General features: G+C 50.1%; 1 protein-coding gene across 1 annotated transcript in view; it reads right to left on the bottom strand.

Moving 5' to 3' along the window:
* Positions 1-10,680: 10,680 nt before the first annotated feature.
* The window catches only part of LOC147646604 (uncharacterized), a 518,783-nt gene continuing 510,578 nt past the window's right edge, over positions 10,681-18,885 (bottom strand). Inside the window, exons 2-5 of the mRNA XM_086873201.1 lie at positions 17,502-17,640; positions 16,139-16,292; positions 12,753-12,831; positions 10,681-12,566 (exon numbers count right to left, since the gene is read on the bottom strand). Coding sequence (XP_086729327.1) covers positions 11,560-12,566; positions 12,753-12,804 — 1,059 coding nt within the window. The 5' untranslated portion in view covers positions 12,805-12,831; positions 16,139-16,292; positions 17,502-17,640 and the 3' untranslated portion in view covers positions 10,681-11,559. The remainder of the gene's footprint in view (positions 12,567-12,752; positions 12,832-16,138; positions 16,293-17,501; positions 17,641-18,885) is intronic.

Below are 18,885 nucleotides of genomic sequence, written 5' to 3'. Positions count from 1 at the left end.
CCAGTAGGATTCCAGTATGACCCCAGCATGGGCACAGCTGCTCCCAGGATTATACAGTGTGGTTCCAGTTGCTCCCATTTACCTGCACTGTGGTTTCAGTTTCTTCCAGTCTATCCCAGTTCCTCCTAGTCACTCCTCAGGTGCTTCCAGGCTGATCCCAGTTGCTCCCAGCCACTCCCAGTCACGCTGAGTGCAGTCCCAGTTGCTGCCAGTATGGTCCCAGCATGGCCCAACTGCTCCCACTGTGATCCCAGGAGGATGCCAGTTACCCTCAGGATGGTTCCAGTTGCTCCCTGTTCCTCCCAGCGTGATTCCAGTTGCACCCAGTTGCCCCTAGTATAGTCTCAGTCGCTTCCCAGATGATCCCAGCTGCTCCCAGCAAGGTTGCAGTCATGCCCAGCTGCCCCCAGTGCAGACCCAGTCACTCCCAGTTGCTCCCAGTTGTCCCCAGCATGGTTCCCATTGTTCCCAGTGTGTTCCCAGTCATCCCCAATATGGTCACAGACACGCCCAGTATATCCCAGCTGCTCTCAGCATGTCCATAGCCATTCCCAGACACTCCTAGGAATCCCAGTTAGGTGCTTGTTATCCCAGTATGATCTCAGGTCCAGCATATGCCAGTCAAGCTGAGATTCACTCCCTGAATTCACAGCCCCCCCATCCATGGGATCAACACCCCCTCTATCCCACAGGTTACCAGGGAGGGGGAGCTCGGCCCAGATATCCTGGGGGCTTCCTGGGTTGGGTTTTTCGGGGTGATGATTGGAGAATGAAGAACACCAAGGCTGAGAAGAAAATGTCCTTTAGGGGGACATTTGGGGTTCCCAGTGGCAGCTGCCAGCAGAGGCAGCCTGGAGGAGCAGAGCCCTGTGACCCCCAGGACCCCAAAGTGGGGAGCCCAGAGAGGAGTAGCGCCATGATTTGTGGGACCCTCAATTGTATAGAGAGGGACAGGGTGTCTCCTTGGTCCCCCTGCAACCCCAAGAAGGGAATAAGGGGAGCAGGGACCCTGGGACCCCAAAAACTTCCAGCATCCCTAAGTGGGGAGATGGAAATGGGAGGAAGTTTTCAAATTCCTGGCACTCACAGCAGCCAGAAGAGGTCAGGGAACGAGTGGACAGGGGACCCACAGTACAAGTGTGACCCCCAGCAGCTGGGACAGGGGTGAAAGCCTGAACACCAAAAGGGAGAGAACAGAGATGGAACTAGAACTCCTGGGAGGCATTTTCTGGGCCAGATTTTGGTGGTGTACAATTTTTATGGACCCCATGTCTTGGGTTGCAAAGCAAGATGTAACCAAAAGCATGTATTCTCTCACCATCTGTTAAAACCTGGTAGACCAGTTTTCTTTGTCTCTTTCATCACCCATCCCTCATAACTGGGGGATATCTTCTGTTAATGGGCCAGCTGTTAAAACCAGGTGAGGCAATGTTCTTTATCTCTTCCACCACCCATCCTTCCTCCAGGGGGATATCTTCTGTTAATGGGCCATTGAGTCTCACTGCAGGACTGATAAAATGACATCATCCCATTGTGAGATGCTCCACCCAGGGGGAGGAGCCAAGCATTCCTGCATGAATATAATCTGGGAATCAGAACACCACAGGCAGTCTTTGTCCACTGTATTCCCAGAGGAGAGACCAGACCCATCTACAGCACGGGAACTTCAGAGGTAAGCTACAATCTTCTACAGGACCACTGCTTCAACAGAACCACATATGTTTCTCCAGGAGGACTGCAGCCACCATTTAATCAGACTGCTACCAGCACCCTGACCAACAGGGTGTCAGGTTGTATTCTGACTCTCTCAGAGTGCTGTTTTTTTGTGGTTTTTTTCTATTGTACTGCTGCATTTTCATTTTAATTTCTTTAGTAAAGAACTGTTATTCCTATATTTTTATCTGGGATCACTTTGAAATCAAGATTATAATAATTTGGAAAGGGCTGTTGCTTACATTTTTATCAATTTCAATGGAGGCATCTCCTTTCCTTAGTAAACACCTTTCCTTTTAAATCAAGATACCCCAGATTCCCGGTGACTTCTAGAGAGGGATTTGGACAGAGGGACTTTCAAACTCAACGTGCTCATTGATTGTTTTCTCCCAAACCAGGATTTCCCATTCCCAAACCTTGTTCAGATGGAGGAGGAGGCTGTGAGGAAGAGGAAGATGCCCCAGGACACCCAGGCAGGTGAGGAGGAAGTCAGTGCCCCTTTCCCCCTCTCTCCTGCTCCATCTCCCAGCCCAGCATGGCCCCCGGCTGCAGGACAACCCCGCTGCCGACGCCGTCCTGCCGGGGACGCACTGGGGGGATCTCCTTCCCCTTCCCTCTGGCACGGAGGCAAATCCCATCCTCTCCTTGTCCTTCCTCCCCCAGACAAGAAGCTAAGAATGGAGACCAGGGAGTACAAATCCCTGCGGCACAACCTCGTGGACAAGGCCGTTCTGAGCAGCTCCACAGTGCAGGAATCCAACAGGGAGGAAAATCCCCAGAGATCCCACAGGAGGAAGGGCTCCAAACCCATCCTAGGGTGCTCTGAGGAGGAAAGACCCACCCTGTGCCGGGAAGGCGGCCAGAGATCCAGACAGGGCTCTGAGCTGGTGGTCCATGAGCAGCTTCAGGATGGGGAGAAGCGCTACAAGTGCTTGCAGTGTGGGAAGAGCTTCAGCCAGAGCAACAGCCTGATCCGCCACCAGATGATCCACACTGGGGAATGGCCCTACAAGTGTGGGGAATGTGGGAAGGGCTTCAGCTGCAGCTCCCACCTCATCATCCACCAGCGCATCCACACTGGGGAGAGGCCCTATGAGTGTCCCGAGTGTGGGAAGAGGTTTCACAGCAGCTCCAGTCTCGTCCAGCACCAGCGGATTCACACGGATGAGAAGCCCTTCCGCTGTCCTGACTGTGGGGAGGGCTTCAAGCAAAACTCCCACCTCATCAGGCACCGGCGCATCCACACTGGGGAGGGGCCCTATGAGTGTGGGGAATGTGGGAAGAGCTTCAGAAACAGGTCCGACCTCAATACACACAAACGTATCCACACTGGGGAGAGGCCCTACAAGTGTCCCCAGTGTGGGAAGAGCTTCACCCAGAGCTCTCACTTGACCAGACACCAACGGAGGCACCAGTAAAGGAAGCTCTGCCAGTGCCCCAAGTGCAGGAAGAGCTTTCTCCACAGCTCCAGCTTCATCCCCCCTTGGAGAATCCACATTGGGAAGAGACCCGGTGATCCATGTTCCCTGGGATCCATGCTGGGAACATACCTGTCCCTCTTCCTGCCCATGGCAATGACATGATGAGAGATCAAAGAACATGAGAGTCTGACCATGGCCCTGTCATATTCAATCCCATCTCAGATCATTGCCAGGGGCGGGAAAAGGACTCCCTCTCTCTCACCAGAGGAGAAGAGTGTCCTTTCTTGGCAGGAGGAAATACGTGGCCAGGAAGACCCAGTTGGTGGCATTATAGTTTTCCCTGTGAATAGATTGTCTTATCCCTTCTGTTATCCAAATTGTTTCTATTCCTGTTTGTTCCTTATCTTGTTGCTGTTCTAAATAAATTGTTCTTATTCCAGCCTGGGATCTTTGCCTTTTGTGCTTTCCATGGGAGATGGGAGGGAAGAGAGCGGCAGTGCAGTTTTAGTCGGAGCAGGAAATTGGGGAATGCCATTCCTGAAGCCCAGCCCATGGAAACCGAGCATCCCAGCTGGTGCCAGGCCTGGTTGCCATGGCAGCAGCCTTGGGAGCGGGTCCCTGGCTGGGGGCTGCGGGAACCTCTTCCCTCTGGTGCCCAGGGACAGGAGTGGAGGGAGCGGCTGGAGCTGAGGCGGGCAGGTTTAGGCTGGATGTGAGGAAAAGGTTTTTCCCCGAGGCTGCTGGGGCACTGAACAGGCTCCCCAGGGAAGGCTCCCAGCTCCAGGGCTGGCTGAGCTCCAGCAGCGTTTGGCCAGCGCTGCCAGGCCCAGGCTGGCATTGTTGGGGTGTCCTGTGCAGGGCCAGCAGTTGGACTGGAGGATCCCCATGGCTCCCTCCCAACTCAGCCAATTCTGTGGCTCTGGGATCCCATGAGCCTGGGGATGGGACTGCAAATGGTTGCCATGGCAATGGGCTCTGGCTCCAGGTCTGAGTCAGGCACAGACAGGGGCTCCACAGAGACCTCCCAGGGGTTTCTGGGGATGCTGAAGAGCCGTGTGCTCAGACGCAGTCCCAGCAATTCCATGGTGACATTCCAGGGGACCCTGGGCTGCAAAGGCACCGCTCTGTCACAGGCACTCCCGGGGGCTCCACGGTGACATCCCAGGAGTCCCCAGGCTGCCAAAGAGCCGGGATGTCTCAGACACTCCCAGGGCTTCCTGTCACGAGCAGAGTGGGAGCTGCAGGCAAAAACTTTATTTCTTTATTGGAGAAACCCCTGCTGGGTCATGAGGTGGAGAAATGACACCCAACAGTCACCAGGGATCCTCAAACACCTCCGGGATGCCTCGACTTTTAAATTCCTTCTAAGAGAGGAGACTGAAAGCAGCTGGACTCAATCCCAGTCCCAGACTTTGTCAAAGGTTTATGTGTAAATATTTGACAGGTGGAACTGAACCGTAATGCAATTTGTCCCACAGGATTAACAATGGAATATATATATATATCTTATACAGATATATATATATATATATTATATCAGATATATTATACAAATACAACTGTGACTGATTCTGAACAAGATTTATTTACAGCACAGAGTAAATAAAAAAAAGAGTTATTTACTCCAGAGTAGAGGAGCTATAACAATTATTAGACTATAGTGCTCTAGGAAGCAATTTTGTAGTAAACAGGGCTTTGGTGGAGTTGTTTGAGCTCATTCCAGGCACAGCCTCCTGCTCCAGCAGGAACTGCCTTTCCTGTGCCATGCCCAGGGCAGATCCCGCTGCAGGAAAAGCCCCAGGCCAGCCCCAAGCCAGGGAAGGGCTCGGGCACAAGTGCAGAGTGCCGTGCTGGGAGCTGTGCCAGGGACAGCCTGAGGCACCAAAGGCACCTTGGCAGCAGCAGCTGCTTCCAGGCCATGGCCAGAAGGCTCCCTTGGCACCCCGGCCTGGTGGCCAGCACTGCAGAGCTGCTGCTTCAGGGCTCATTTCTGGCTGGGCTCTGAAAAGCCACTGCTGCTCCAGGAGCCTGACTGGGAAGCAATTGGCCCCAGCACCTTGGGGACAAGATAATAATGAAACAACTCTTCATGCCAGCAGAGACAAGGCAGGGGCAGAGGAAAGGGGAGAGCCAGGCCCAGGGGACATGGCTGCAATGGTGATGGCTGTGAGGTCAGTGCCACTGCAGCAGCCTGGCTGGCCCTCAGCAGACATTCTGGCCAGGAGGGTTGTGAGGGCACCCAGCACATCAGAGAACCCACACAACAGGAATTCCATCCTTGGGGAGGGGAGGGGCTTTCACTGTGTCAGGTTGCACAGAGCTCCTGCTCTTGGAGCATTTCTGGGATGGGGCATCCATTTCTCTGGAAAAGCAGTTGCAGTTTTGTGCCACTCTGATTGTAAAATATTTCCTCCTTCTAACAAATCCAAATCCACTTTTAGTCACTTTAAAAATATTGATCCTTGTTGTGTCATTGCAAGATCTGGGAGGAAATAACTTTGACCAGTGTTTCCATCTTCACAGACCTTGGAGAGGACCCAAAAATCTCCCAGGATGGGATTTGGAGGCCTCATCACATAAGTAGCAGGTAGAGGCTGAGGGCCCTGGGCTGTGAAGCTGCAAGGCCCTGCCAGAGGCAACTTGTGCAGCCCTTTGGCCATGGCTGCTGGCCCTGGGCCTGAGGCCAGCAGGGGACAAGTGACCCTGGCAGCCCTGGGGCCTCATTGCCTCCTTGTCCCTGCTCAGCAGCCTGGCAGGGGCCGCCCCATGGTGCTGCCCTTGGCATTGCACATCCCCACATGCCAGTGGCCCGGGAAGAGCCCTGAGCAATGAGGGAGGGACAGCATCTGCCTTGCCAGGGGCTGGGGCTCAGCCCTTGGCCCTTGCCATTCCTGAAACACATCCAGCTTTGCTCAGCACCACAGACACCTTTCCCTTGCTTGTCCCCAGCTGCCATCAGGGCTTCCAGTCTTCTGCTCTGCCTGGAACCTGGGGACGCTTTCTCACTCGTGTCTCTCATTTCAACTACAAGAAACTTCAGTGTTTCCATCTGACTTGGAGCTCTTGAGGAGTTTCTGAAGCACACTGTGAGGGACTGAGTGTGATGCCAAGAGCCCCAAAGGCCCGAGAGGGTGATGAAAGTGCTGGTGCTGTGTCTGTGCTGCTGAGCTGGGCCGGGCTCCTGGCCCAGAGGCAGCTCCTGGCAAGGGCAGCGCTGCAGAGAGACAGCTCTGGCCAGGAGCAGCTCCTGAGCACAGCCCAGCAGGGCTGGGGCCCTGCCAGGGCAGCTCAGGGACACAGAGAGCAGGCCCAGACAGAGCTGCCAGGGGCTCAGCACTGGCAGGGGCTGTGGGATGTGCCAGAGGGGGCTGTGTCACAGCAGCACCTCTGTGGCTGTGTCCTGGAGCCCCAGAGCAGCTGTGATGTCAGAAAGGGGCTGTGTGACAGCTCTGAGTGGGTTGTGTGAGGTCACAGCTAGGGCTGTGACATCCCAGAGTTTGTTGTGTGAGGTCACTGAGCAACGACAGCGTCATAGAGGGGATCCTGTGACATCAGAAAGAGGTGTGTGATGTCACAGTGTGGCTGTATGACATCACAGAGTGGGCTGGGTGATGTTACTTAGTGGGTTGTGACATCAGAGACATGACTATGACATCAGAGGTCGAATGTACATCATTACAGAAAGGATTCTGACATCACAGAGCAGGTTGTGACATGACAGAGCCACCACAGGGTGGATTGTGATATCACTGGTTGGTTGTGAGACATCACAGAACAGGCTGTCAAGTCACATGGTGGTGATATGAAATCCTAGAGTGGGCAGTGACATCATAGTGTCATGGAGTTACTTTACCTTTAAGGGAGTTGGAGTTGCTGGGAAGTGCTTGGAGTCTTTTCTCTTGACCAATTATCGGTCATTGCTGAGAATTGACAGCAGTTTAGGCCATTGAAAAGTGGGATCAACTTGTGAACCCTACCTTAAAATGTAAAAGCAGAGCTTTCTGGGTGCTCTTTGTTTTCTGGCTGTGGAGGGTGGCGGAGCTCCAGGCCTCCCGTCCCTGCCCAGGCCATGCGGCCGGGCGGGGATGGGGCCGGGCCTGCCCCGTCTCCCGGCCGGGAGATGGGGGGGCCTGGGGAAGCTTTTCCCCGGGCCGGGCAGAGCCGATCTCTGGCTCGGCTGCAGGTTTTGCTGTAACTAATTCACTAGAAACTGCTCAGTGAAGAAGGAGAGAGGCCCTGGACTTGCAGCTGGTTAGAACAGCGACCACACGCTCCAGAGCAGCCATGAGGAACTTCCCATCGCAGACGGCTCCAGCTCCTGTTCAGCAGAGATCCCCAAACCATCTACAAAAGCCTGGGCAAGATGTTAACTCTTTCATTACCCAGATGAGACTTGCGGATTAATCTTTTTATCCAGAGAGAGAGAGAGAGAGAGATCAACATGAAAAGAGACTTTATAAACTACCAGTGACAGGATAGAAAAGAAGCTTCAAGGAAGGTAGAGAATTAAGAAGATGCTTTAATTAAGCTGAAATATCTCCCTGTTAAAACTATGGAGATGGACAATGAAGTCTTGAAAAGAACTCCTTTAATTCATGATATAAGATCTAGAGAGGAATAGTGTTCAAAGTGTAAATTTGAGTAAAGAGTAATTATAGTATAGTGAAGTACTGGGAGATTAAAAGCCTTGAGAGGCCATGAGAAAACTGTTGAGAGATTTGAAGCCCTGAGAGGCCATGAGAAAACTGTTTTCTGGTGAAGCTCACAGAAACAGATGAAAAAGACTTTTTTTGCCTTTGAATAACTTATCCTTAAAAATGCTATCTCTAGACGCATGGCCCATACACACTTCAGAGTGATGTGAGAATGGGAGGAGTGAACTCTAATAATAGCAGCTCTGAGCAGCTAACATTACGGCAATAGAAAACTATAATAAAAATAGTTTTCTTGTGAGAAACTCCATAAATTAACAGGAAGAAACTTCTGTTTCTCTATAAAGATTGGTAAAAAGACTAGCAAGAATTAGGACTGTTTTAACCATCAGAGTTCCAGAGTTTTTGTCTCTGTTGTCATGTGAACAAGGGAATAGTGGGTAGATAGGGGATGGAAAGGTTTTTCTAGAAGTTTATTCTGGTGTTCTTATTATTGTGGTTTGTCAATAAACTTTCTTTTTTTTCCCTTTTAAGTTGTATGCCTGTTTTGCTCTTATTCTAATCCGTATCTCACAGCAAGAAGTAAGTAATTTTCTTAGTTAGTGGTTTAAAACCACGACATATAGTTATATTCTGTTTTAATCAAAGGTCTTATTTGGGAGCAATAGTTCTCGCCACAATTTTTTACCAAATGTAATTCTGCTTGAGGATATATGTGATTTATCTGAGGAGTTTCTTTTTCCAACGACTCCTTAAAGGAATCAGCAGACTGTGAATTTTTGGCACACTCCTCACTCAGAGCAGTTTGTAAGAAATTAATTTCATTTTTCAAACTTTCAACTAAATTTTGTAGGTATTGTATAATTACATTCTCTTCCTGCCTTCGTCTCGTGCGAGCCTCTACAGCTGACGTAAGGCAAGCTCCCAATACAGAACAAATTATGGTTTTATTATGGCCAAATTTGAACTTTGCCTCATGTTGCAGGGAGCAAATTCTATCAGTTACATTTTCCAGGTTGAACCAATTATTTTGAGCCCATTCTTCCCCAGCTGGGGAGGGCTTAGCATTGTGTTTTGCTAACAAAGCAATGAATGCAGCTTTATCTTTTTTACTAGAGTTTTCAGAGTGTTCACTCATGTTAGTGTGTGTGAAGGGTTCAGTACCACTACAGGGAGGTAAGACTTAAGTTACGCACAGACACAGCCTTTGCCATGTCACCCTTCGCGTCCCTGTATGGATGAAGAGACAAAAATCTGCTTGGGAGGAACCCCTTTATGTTAAAATTCAAGTTGTCTCTTTACTACACCAAGCAGTCAAAACTCATCAAAAACACATAACAGTACACAGAACCACTACAGGGAGGTAAAACTCACACTACATCAGACGCAGCCAACGCTGCGATCCCCCCTGCCGTGGGTGGAGAGACCAAATCTGCTTGGGAGGCACCCCTTTATGTTAAAATTCAAGTTGTCTCTTCACTACACCAAGCAGTCAAAATTCATCAAAAACACATAACAGTACACAGAACCACTACAGGGAGGTAAAACTCAGTCACACTACATCAGACGCAGCCAACGCTGCGTTCCCCCCTGCCGTGGGTGGAGAGACCAAATCTGCTTGGGAGGCACCCCTTTATTCAAAATTCAGGTTGTCTCTCCGCTACACCAAGCAGTCAGCATATAAAAAACCAGTAAGTCCCACCTTTTGTACTCAAAGATCCCGTGTAAAATTCTGAAGACAGAGCCCTCAAATGAGTGTAGGGGTGCTTTTCACCTGGGCGTGTGCAGTTTGCGAGAAATTCGAGTCGCCTCCCTTGCTTTCTAGACACTGCTCACCAGCGTGGCAGGCTAGGGGCGGCTGAAGCGAAACGTCCTTCCCCTGATACAGACTGCACAACAACCTGCAACCCCTTCTGTCTCTCAGAATCCTGTCCGTGACGCCAATTTATGTCACGATCCGCAAGGTGGGATTCGTGACGTGGTTCTTTTAGCCGGTCTTAGAGTACAAAAGATTATCAGCAAACCAAGGACTTAAACAAGAAAACACAGTTTATTGAGTGCTCATCAGCACTAATATGCGATAGAGGGAAAGAGAAGAGAAAGCAAGGCATAAGGAAAAGAGAGTAAGGGGATTATAGCTACCAACGTCGAAGTCCACTCAGCCATCCAACGACGCAGAGTCTTCTGTCCGTTGGGGAGATCTCAAAGGAAGGTGAGTTTGGGGTATAATTTTATAGTCTTTTGCAAAGCGAGGGGCGCAGGGCCAAAACCAGAGGAGATTGATGATCATTGTGATGAAATTCCATTGTGCAGGGAGCAGGTGTAGGGTACAGAGCGATCCATGTCTTGCAAGTCTTTGCTCACCAGCAGGAACAAGGACAAAGTGTTGTGGAAAACCCATTGCACCGGGTACCAGGCACAAGCCTCTGCTCAGCAGCAGGAATGAGAGCCATGAGTCGTGGAAAACCTGTTGTGCAGGTTACCAAGCCTCTGCTCACCAGCAGGAACGAGAGCAGTGTACCGTGCAACCTCCTGCAAACAATCACTGAGCAAACATCCATCTCAGCTAGGCCCAAACCCCCAAACCAAGTCCCTTGTGATATTCAGGGTCTCAGTCTCTGTCCTTGAGACGGTTGTGAGACAGATGAGGGAATCTTCGGGCCGTCTCTTACAACCCCACATCCCAAATCCCAACCCCAACCCATCCCATCCCATCTCTGCTGGACATCAAGACCCCCTTCCCAAGACCAATTTCCCTCATTTCACACCTCCCAAACTCCATCTCACCCAATACCCATCTCAGCCCTCCTGATTTGCATCCCATTTTGCCCAATCCCCTTCCAACCCCATTCCACCTGATGCCTTTAGAAGGCTGACCTAGAACAGAGGCTGGACAGAGTTAAGTATAAAGTTTATTAAAAGGCCTTAAAGGATACAACTTGTGCCTGGCCAACAAGATACAACAAGAGCCTGGCCAGGGCTACACCCAAGATGGACCAAAAACAAATGTCACACAAATGGACAACTGATCACAAGGTCGCATATTTTTAGAAGTTTAGGTCCATCTCTGTATTTCGGTTCATGGTCCAATTAGAGCTTCAGATGATGAAGTCCCATCCTTCCTGTTTTCTCTCTTCAGTCCACACTTGTTCATACTTTTGGACATGGAACTTATAATGACTGTCCTTGGTATCAAGCTAGAAAAGGAATTGTTTTGTCTACCTACTCTGTGAAGAGAGCTAATTAACACTTAATAGGAAGTTCAAAGCTACAAACTCAGGCAGTGCAGAATTTGAAAAATATGAAAGCTAAAACTTAAGGCAACACACCCTGCAGGACAGTGGAATCCAGCAATTTTGGGTGGGATTGAGTAGATTTCAATGGCACTGAGTAGTTTTGAGGTGACAGATAGAATTTGCTCATCTCCTTGCGTGCCAAGAGATGAAGACAAATATACCAAATACCCCCAAAACCCTCCCCATTACCTCCCTGAATACCAGATTCCCTTCAAGCACTAGTAAAAGAGATGTTTTAGATGCCTTTGATGAATCTGTAGACTTTTACCCCAATTTTGTCTGTTTTAAATAGATGAAGATGAATCAAAAGAAAATTGGGGCCAAATCAAAATGACCACCAGCTCAGTGTCTTCCCAACACAGATCACTGGGAACGTGGGTCATCAGGGCTCTGCCCAACGTGGGTCCTCTGATGGGGGATGGAGCTGGAGCAGCGCATGGACACCTTTCTGCACTTGGGGCACTCGCAGGGCTTCCCTTACCGGTGCCTCCGTTGGTGTCTGGTCAAGTTAGAGCTGTGGCTGAAGCTCTTCCCACACTGGGGACACTCATAGGGCCTCTCCCCAGTGTGGATACGCCGGTGCCTGATGAGGGTGGAGTTGTGCTTGAAGCCCTTCCTGCAGTCATGGCAGCGGAAGGGCCTCTCATCTGTGTGAATCAGCTGGTGCTCGAGGAGGCTGGAGCTGGTCTGAAACCTCTTCCCACACTGGAGACACTCATAGGGCCTCTCCCCAGTGTGGATCATCTGGTGGATCGTCAGTTTGGACCTCCAGCTGTAGGTCATCCCACATTCCTCACACTCATAGGGACGTTCCCCAGTGTGAGTCCTCTGGTGGATGGTCAGGCTGGAGCTGTGGCTGAAGCTCTTCCCACATTCCCCACACTCATAGGGCCTCTCCCCAGTGTGGATGCGCCGGTGGGTGATGAGGTGGGAGTTTTGCTTGAAGCCCTCCCCACAGTCAGGGCAGCGGAAGGGCTTCTCATCTGTGTGAATCTGCTGGTGCCTGAGGAGATTGGAGCTGCTGTGAAACCTCTTCCCACACTCGGGACACTCATAGGGCCTCCCCCCAGTGTGGATGCGCTGGTGGATGATGAGTTGAGAGTTGAAGCTGAAGCCCTTCCCACATTCCCCACACTCATAGGCCCATTCCCCAGTGTGGATCATCTGGTGGTGGATCAGGCTGTTGCTGTGGCTGAAGCTCTTCCCACACTCCAAGCACTTGTAGCGCTTCTCCCCATCCTGAAGCTGCTCATGGACCACCAGCTCAGAGCCCTGGCTGGATCTCTGGCCGCCTTCCCGGCACAGGGTGGGTCTTTCCTCCTCAGAGCACCCTGGGATGGGTTTGGAGCCCCTCCTCCTGCAGGATCTCTGGGGCTTTTCCTCCCCGTTGGATTCCTGCATTGTGGAGCTGCTCAAAACGGCCTCTTCCACGAGGTTCTGCCGTGGGGATTTGTCCTCCCTGGTCTCCATCCTCAGCTCCTTGTCTGGGGGAGGAAGGACAGGGAGAGGATGGGATTTGCCTCCGTGCCAGAGGGAAGGGGAAGGAGATCCCCCCAGTGCGTCCCCGGCAGGACGGCGTCGGCAGCGGGGTTGTCCTGCAGCCGGGGGCCAGGCTGGGCTGGGAGATGGAGCAGGAGAGAGGGGGAAAGGGGCACTGACTTCCTCCTCACCTGCCTGGGTGTCCTGGGACGTCTTCCTCTTCCTCACAGCCTCCTCCTCCATCCGGCCAAGGTTTGGGAATGGGAAATCCTGGTTTGGGGAAAAATACAATTCATGAGCACATTGGAATAGGGGGTTCCTCCTGCCCAAGGCCCTCTCTAGAAGTCACAGGGCACCTTGTGCCCATATAAACCTCCTAAACACCAAGATTCAGTCCTGAAAATGCCTCCCAGGAGTTCCCCATCTCTGGTCTCTCCCCTTTGCTGTTCATGGGTTCCCCCCTGTTCCAGCTGCTGGGGGTCACGCTTGTACTGTGGGTCCCCCATCTACTCGGTCCCTGCCCTCCCCTTGCTTCTGAGAGTGCCAGGAATCCAAAAAGTTCCTCTCATTTTTGTCTCAACATTTAGGGATGTTGGAGGTTTTTGGGGTCCCAGGGTCCCTTCTCCCCTTATTCTCTTCTTGGGGGTGCAGGTGGTCCATGGAGACCCCCCTGACCCCTCTCCAGGCTGTTGAGGGTCTTGTGAATTGCGGCGCTCCCCTTCTCTGGGGGTCCTGGGGGACACAGGGCTCTGCTCCTCCAGGCTGCCTCTGCCAGCAGCTGCCACCAGGACCCCCCAAGGGGCATTTTCTGCTCAGCTTTGGAGTTCTTCATTCGCTGAACATTCTCCCCAAAAACCCAACCCAGGGACCCCCCAGGATATCTGGGACGAGCTCCCCCTCCCTGGTCATTGCTGGGATGGGGGGGTGATGATCCCATGGGTGGGGGACTGTGAATTTGGGGAATGCTGGACTGGGATATACTGGGTGTGACTGAGATAATACTGGGATAACAAGCACCTGACTGGGGTTACTGGGAGTGTCTGGGAATGGCTATGGACATGCTGAGAGCAACTGGGATATACTGGGAACACACTGGGAACAACGGGAACCATGCTGGGGACAACTGAAAGCAACTGGGCGTGACTGGGACCATGCTGGGAGGGGATGGGACTATACTTGGAGCTACTGGGTGCAACTGGGATCACACTGGGAGAAACAGGGAGCAACTGGAACCACGCTGAGGGCAACTGGGATCTAACTGGGATCACAGTGGAAGCAGCTGGGCCATGCTGGGCAAGACTGGGACCATACTGGCAGCAACTGGGACTGCACTCAGAGTGACTGGGAGTGGCTGGGAGCAACTGGGAACAGCTGGAACGACACTGGAGGCAACTGGGAGTGAGTGGGACCATGCTGAGATGGACTGGGACTATTCCAGGGACAACTGGGATCACACTGGTAGCAACTGGGAAGAATTGCAACTATTCTGGGATCACACTCAACTGGGATCATACTGGGATCACAGTGGGAGCAGCTGGGTCCCTGCTGGCTGAGACTGGGATCCCACTGAGGGTGACTGGAATCATACTGGGATTGACTGGGAGTGGCTGGGAACAACTGGGATCATGCTGAGAGCAACTGGGAAGAGCTGGGAATGACTGGGAGCGTGCTGGGGCTGACTGGGATATACTGGGAGAGACAGGGAGTCCCAGGGATCACACTGGAGGCTACTGGGGTCACACTGGCACTGCCAGGGAGCAACTGGGGGCCACTGGCCTCATACTGGGAGTGACTGGGATCAGACTGGGAGTGACTGGGATGATACTGGGAGTGTAAAGGAAACTGGAAAATTGGGGAAAAAATGGGAAAAAAAGCAGGATCAATAAAAGGAAAATAGAAGGGAAAAATCAGGGGAAAAAAATAGAAAAAACCAGGATGAAATAAAAAAAAAAAAAGGGAAAATCAGGAAAAATTTGGGAAAAAAAGAGAAAAGTCAAGGAATAAATGGGAAAAATTGGGGAAAAAATCAGGAAAAGAAAGTGGAAAAAATATTGAAAAAAATCAGGAAAAATGGGGAAAAAAATCAGGACAAAATAGGAAAAGAAGGAAAAATCAGGAAGAATTGGAAAAAAACCTGAGAAAATCAGGAGAAAAACTGGGAAAGAACTTGGAAAAACCAGGAAAATAAAGAGGCATAAAATCTAAAAATAGTAGAAAAATAATGGGAAAAAAATTCGGAAAAAATCAGGGAAAACTCAGGGAAATTTGAGAAGAAATTGGGAAAAAGCTAGAAAAAAAATGGGAAAGGAAGATAGAAAAATCAGGAAAAAATAGGAAAGGCATGGAAAAAAAAAAGTGAAAAAATGGGAAAAATCAGGGAAATATCAGGAAAAGAAAGCCAAAAAGACCCTGGGAAAAATCAGGCGAAATCAAGAAAAAATTCGGAAAAAAAATTGAAAAATCAAGGAAAAAACAAAAATGTTTGAGAAAGCTTGCAAAAAAATCAGAAAAAAAAAAAGTGAAAAAACAGAAAGATCAGGGGAATATCAGGGAAAAAAAACAGGAAAAGGATTAAAAAAATCTGTAAAAAATCAGAAAAAAATAATGAAAAATTTCAGGAAGAAAATGGGGAAAGCCAGAAAAAATTGGGAAAGGAAAAAGGATAAATCGGGAAAAAAATTGGAAAAGAATTGGGAAAAAATGGGTAAAATCAAGAAAAGAGAGAAAAAAGAAACCTGGGAAAAAAACAGGAAAAATCAGTAAAAAAATTAAGAAATACAGGGAAAAATCAGGGAAAAATGGGGGGAAATCAGGAAAAGAAATGGTGGAAAAAATTGGGAAAAATCAGAGAAAAAAAAATCAAGGGAAAAATGAGGAAAAAAACCTGGGGGACAAAACCTGGGAAAATGTTAAAAAAATTGGGAAAAAGCCAGGAAATATTTAGGAAATGAACAAGCATAATTTAGGAAAAATTTGGAAAAAATGGGGAAATATTGGGACAGATCAGAGGGAAAAATCAGGAAAAAAAATGTGAAAAATGAGAGAAAAATCAGGAAAAGAAAAAGGGAATAAAACCTGAAAAAAATCAGAAAAAAATTGAAAAAATTGGGGGAAAATCAGGGAAAAAATTGGGAAAAATCAGGGAAAAAATGGGAAAAAACAGAAAAATCAGGGAAAAATTTGAGAAAAAGTTGGGGAAAAGATAAAAAAATTTGGGAAAAGAAGAGAGAAAAATCAAGGGAAAATCAGGAAAATTTGATAAAAAACTGGAAAAAAAATGGGAAAATTTGGGAGAAAAAGGAGGGAAAAAATCAGAAAAAAAGCAAGGGAAAATTAGGAAAAAACTAGGAAAAAACAGAAAAAAATGGGGGAAAAAAAGAATGAAAAAATTGGAAAAAATATTGGGAAAAAAACTGGAAAAATCTGGGACAAAATGAGGAAAAGAAAGAGGAAAATAATCTGGAAGAATCAGGATAAAATGGGGATAAAAAATGGGAAAAAAATAGGAAAAATCAGGAAAAAACCAGGATTAAATCCCCCTATCCCATTTTTCCATGGAATTTTAGGAATTGCCTACCTGGGAGATCGTAGAATAATTTCCAGACCTGAGAATCCAGGGACTGGGGAGAGGTGGAATTGCGGATGAGCTGCTCCAGGTTTTTTGGAAGACTGATGGCTTGGTCCTCTTCCAGCTTCCAGAACATTGGGATGAATCCCACACCTCCTTCTGGCTGGAAATCATGGAAAAATCATGGAAAAATCATGGGAAAGCTGTGATTTAAATTCATGGAATTTTGCCACCGAAGCACCCTTTTTCCCACCAAAACTTCTATTTTTTTTACCCCAAATTTCAATTTTTGGGATAATTAAATGGGGAAGATAGGGGGAAATGGGGAAAAATAGGATAAAAATGGAGGAAGAATGGGGAAAAGTTAGGGAAAACTACAAAAATATAGGGGAAAAGTGAGAAAAATGTCAGTAAAAATGTAGGAAAATGGGGAGAAATTGAGCCAAAATGGGGGGAAAAAATGGGAAAAATGGGAGAAAGGAATGGAAGAAAATTGGGATAAAATTGTGGAAAAGTAAGATAAAACCAGGATAAAAATGGGAGAGGGGGGAAATGGGGAAAACTGGGACAAAAATAGGAAAAAAAAGGTAAAGATGAGGCAAAAGTGGGGGAAAATTGGAAGAAATCGGGGAAAATAGGAGTAAAAATGGGGAAAAAACTGGGAGAAAATGGAGCAAAAATAGCATAAAATGGGGAAATAATAGATTAAAAATGGAAAAAATGGGAAAAATAGGAAAACATGGGGGAAGATTTGAGTAAAAATGGAGGAAAAATAGGAAAAAAAAAATGGGAAAAAATGAGGACAAATGAGATAAAAAAGGGGAAAATTGAGAGGAAAAGAAAAAAAATGGGGAAAAAATTAGGGAAAAATAAGAAATAGGATTAAAATAGGGGAAAATTATATGAAAATGAGATAAAAATTAGAAAAAATAGAGCAAAAATGGGAAAGAAATAGGATAAAAATGGGGAAAAATTGGATAAAAATGTGGAAAAATGGGATAAAATGGAGACAAATTGTACTCTAATAAGGAATGACTGGGAGTGATTTGGATTATCGTGGGGCGCAGAGGAAACTGGAGCCACACGTGGGGAGCAACTGGGCTCATGCTGGGAGCAGCCACTGCCGGCACCGGGAGCCCCGAACCCCTTTCCCGGCCATGCCGGACCCGCATCCCCCCGGCCCCTTTGCCGGGGCTCTGCCGCCACCGCCACCGGGACCCCCCCAAAAACACCTCCCGGGGACCCCCGGGGTCCCCCCGAGGGGCATCTGCGGCTCGGCTCTGGAGCCCTGCCATCCCCAAACATCCCCCCCAAAAACCCCAAAGCCAGGGAGCCCCGGGGTATTTGGGGCGAGCTCCCCCTCCCCGGGCACCTGCGGGATGGGGGGCGATGGTCCCGAAGGAGCTGCAGATGCAGAGAGCGGGGAGCGCAGGTGGAGCCTCCTCTGCCTGCTCCAGCTCTTCCTCCTCCTCTGTCCCTCCTCTTCCTCCTCCTCTGTCCCTCCTCTGTCCCTGTGCGTGGTTCGGAGCCCTCGGGTGAGCGGGGCCGGGCCGGGACACGATGGGAAAGGGCTGGGTCCCCCCCAAACCGAGCTGGGGGCAGCGGAGCTTTGGGGGAACAATGGGAACGGGGCGGGACAGGGGAACAGGGGGAGGTGGGAGCACTGAGGGTCCCCCAGTTCACCCCAGGAGCCCCAAGCCCCGTCCCAGCCCCCCCAGTTCCCCCCGCAGCCCCGGCTGAGGGGGGCTCAGCCCAGGAGCCGCCGTCGTTCGGGGCTCCCCCGAGTGCAGGAACGGGAGAGTTCCCGGCTCGGGGAGGCCCCAGCACAGGAGGGGATCTTGTCCCTCTTCCAGGGCCTTCCAGGGTCTTCAGGCCCCTCTCAAGAGGAGTTTTTCTCCTTTTCAGGTTTTTTGGGGGGATCCCACCACTACAGGGGTGTTTTTTCCTCCCCATTTTATGGTGTTTGTGCGGCCGCAGCCCCACAAGCCCCTTTTGAGGGGGGATCATGACGGCTTTAAGTGACATTTTTAGGGGTGCCCCCACCCCAATCCCCTGTAGGGGATGTTTTGTCCCCCAGGATGAATTTTGGGGGTTCTCTCTACCATGGCCGCTTTAAGGGCCCCCGGTGTTGTCGGGTCCCACTGTAACTCCTCTTAAAAGGGCAACACCGCTCCCGTTGGTTCCGGCAGTGGAGCCCGGGAGGGGTTGGGGGTCCCGGGAGGGGTTGGGGGTACCTGGGTGATGCCGATGGTGTCCATGGGGATCCCGTGCTCGGTATAAACCTTCATGAGGGGTTCCTGGGGGTTTTCAGAAGTTCTGGGTGTTTTTGGGGCCATGGTGGTTTTTGGGGGGTTCTCAAGGGGGTTCACAGGGGTCCTGATGAGGGAATTTGGGCGATCCCGGGTGTGGAATTTGGGATCTCAAGGCTGTTTTGGGGAACCTGCTGGTGATGGACATGGGGACCCCATGACAGATATGAACCTTCTCAATGTCTGTATGGGGTTTTGCGGTTTTGGGGAGTTTTTGGAGCACCAGGGCTGTGTTTGGGATCAGGGGAGGTTGGGGTGTCCCGGGGGGTTTGGGGGTTCTCGGCAGGTTTGGGGGTACCTGGGCAATGCGGGTGGCAGTGCTGGGGACCCCGTGCCGGGTTTGAACCTTCTCACTGCGCACGGGCAGCGTCAGCGTGTTCAGGGAGATCCTGGGGGGCCCGGGGGGTCACCCCAAATCCCAGGGACCCCAAATGCTGAGGGACCCCC

This window comes from Cyanistes caeruleus, unplaced genomic scaffold, assembly GCF_971803275.1.
Source record: "Cyanistes caeruleus unplaced genomic scaffold, bCyaCae1.hap1.1 HAP1_SCAFFOLD_89, whole genome shotgun sequence".
NCBI classification, from domain to species: domain Eukaryota; kingdom Metazoa; phylum Chordata; class Aves; order Passeriformes; family Paridae; genus Cyanistes; species Cyanistes caeruleus.
Note: the sequence above shows the minus strand (reverse complement) of the source record. Positions and strands in the feature narration are given on the sequence as shown.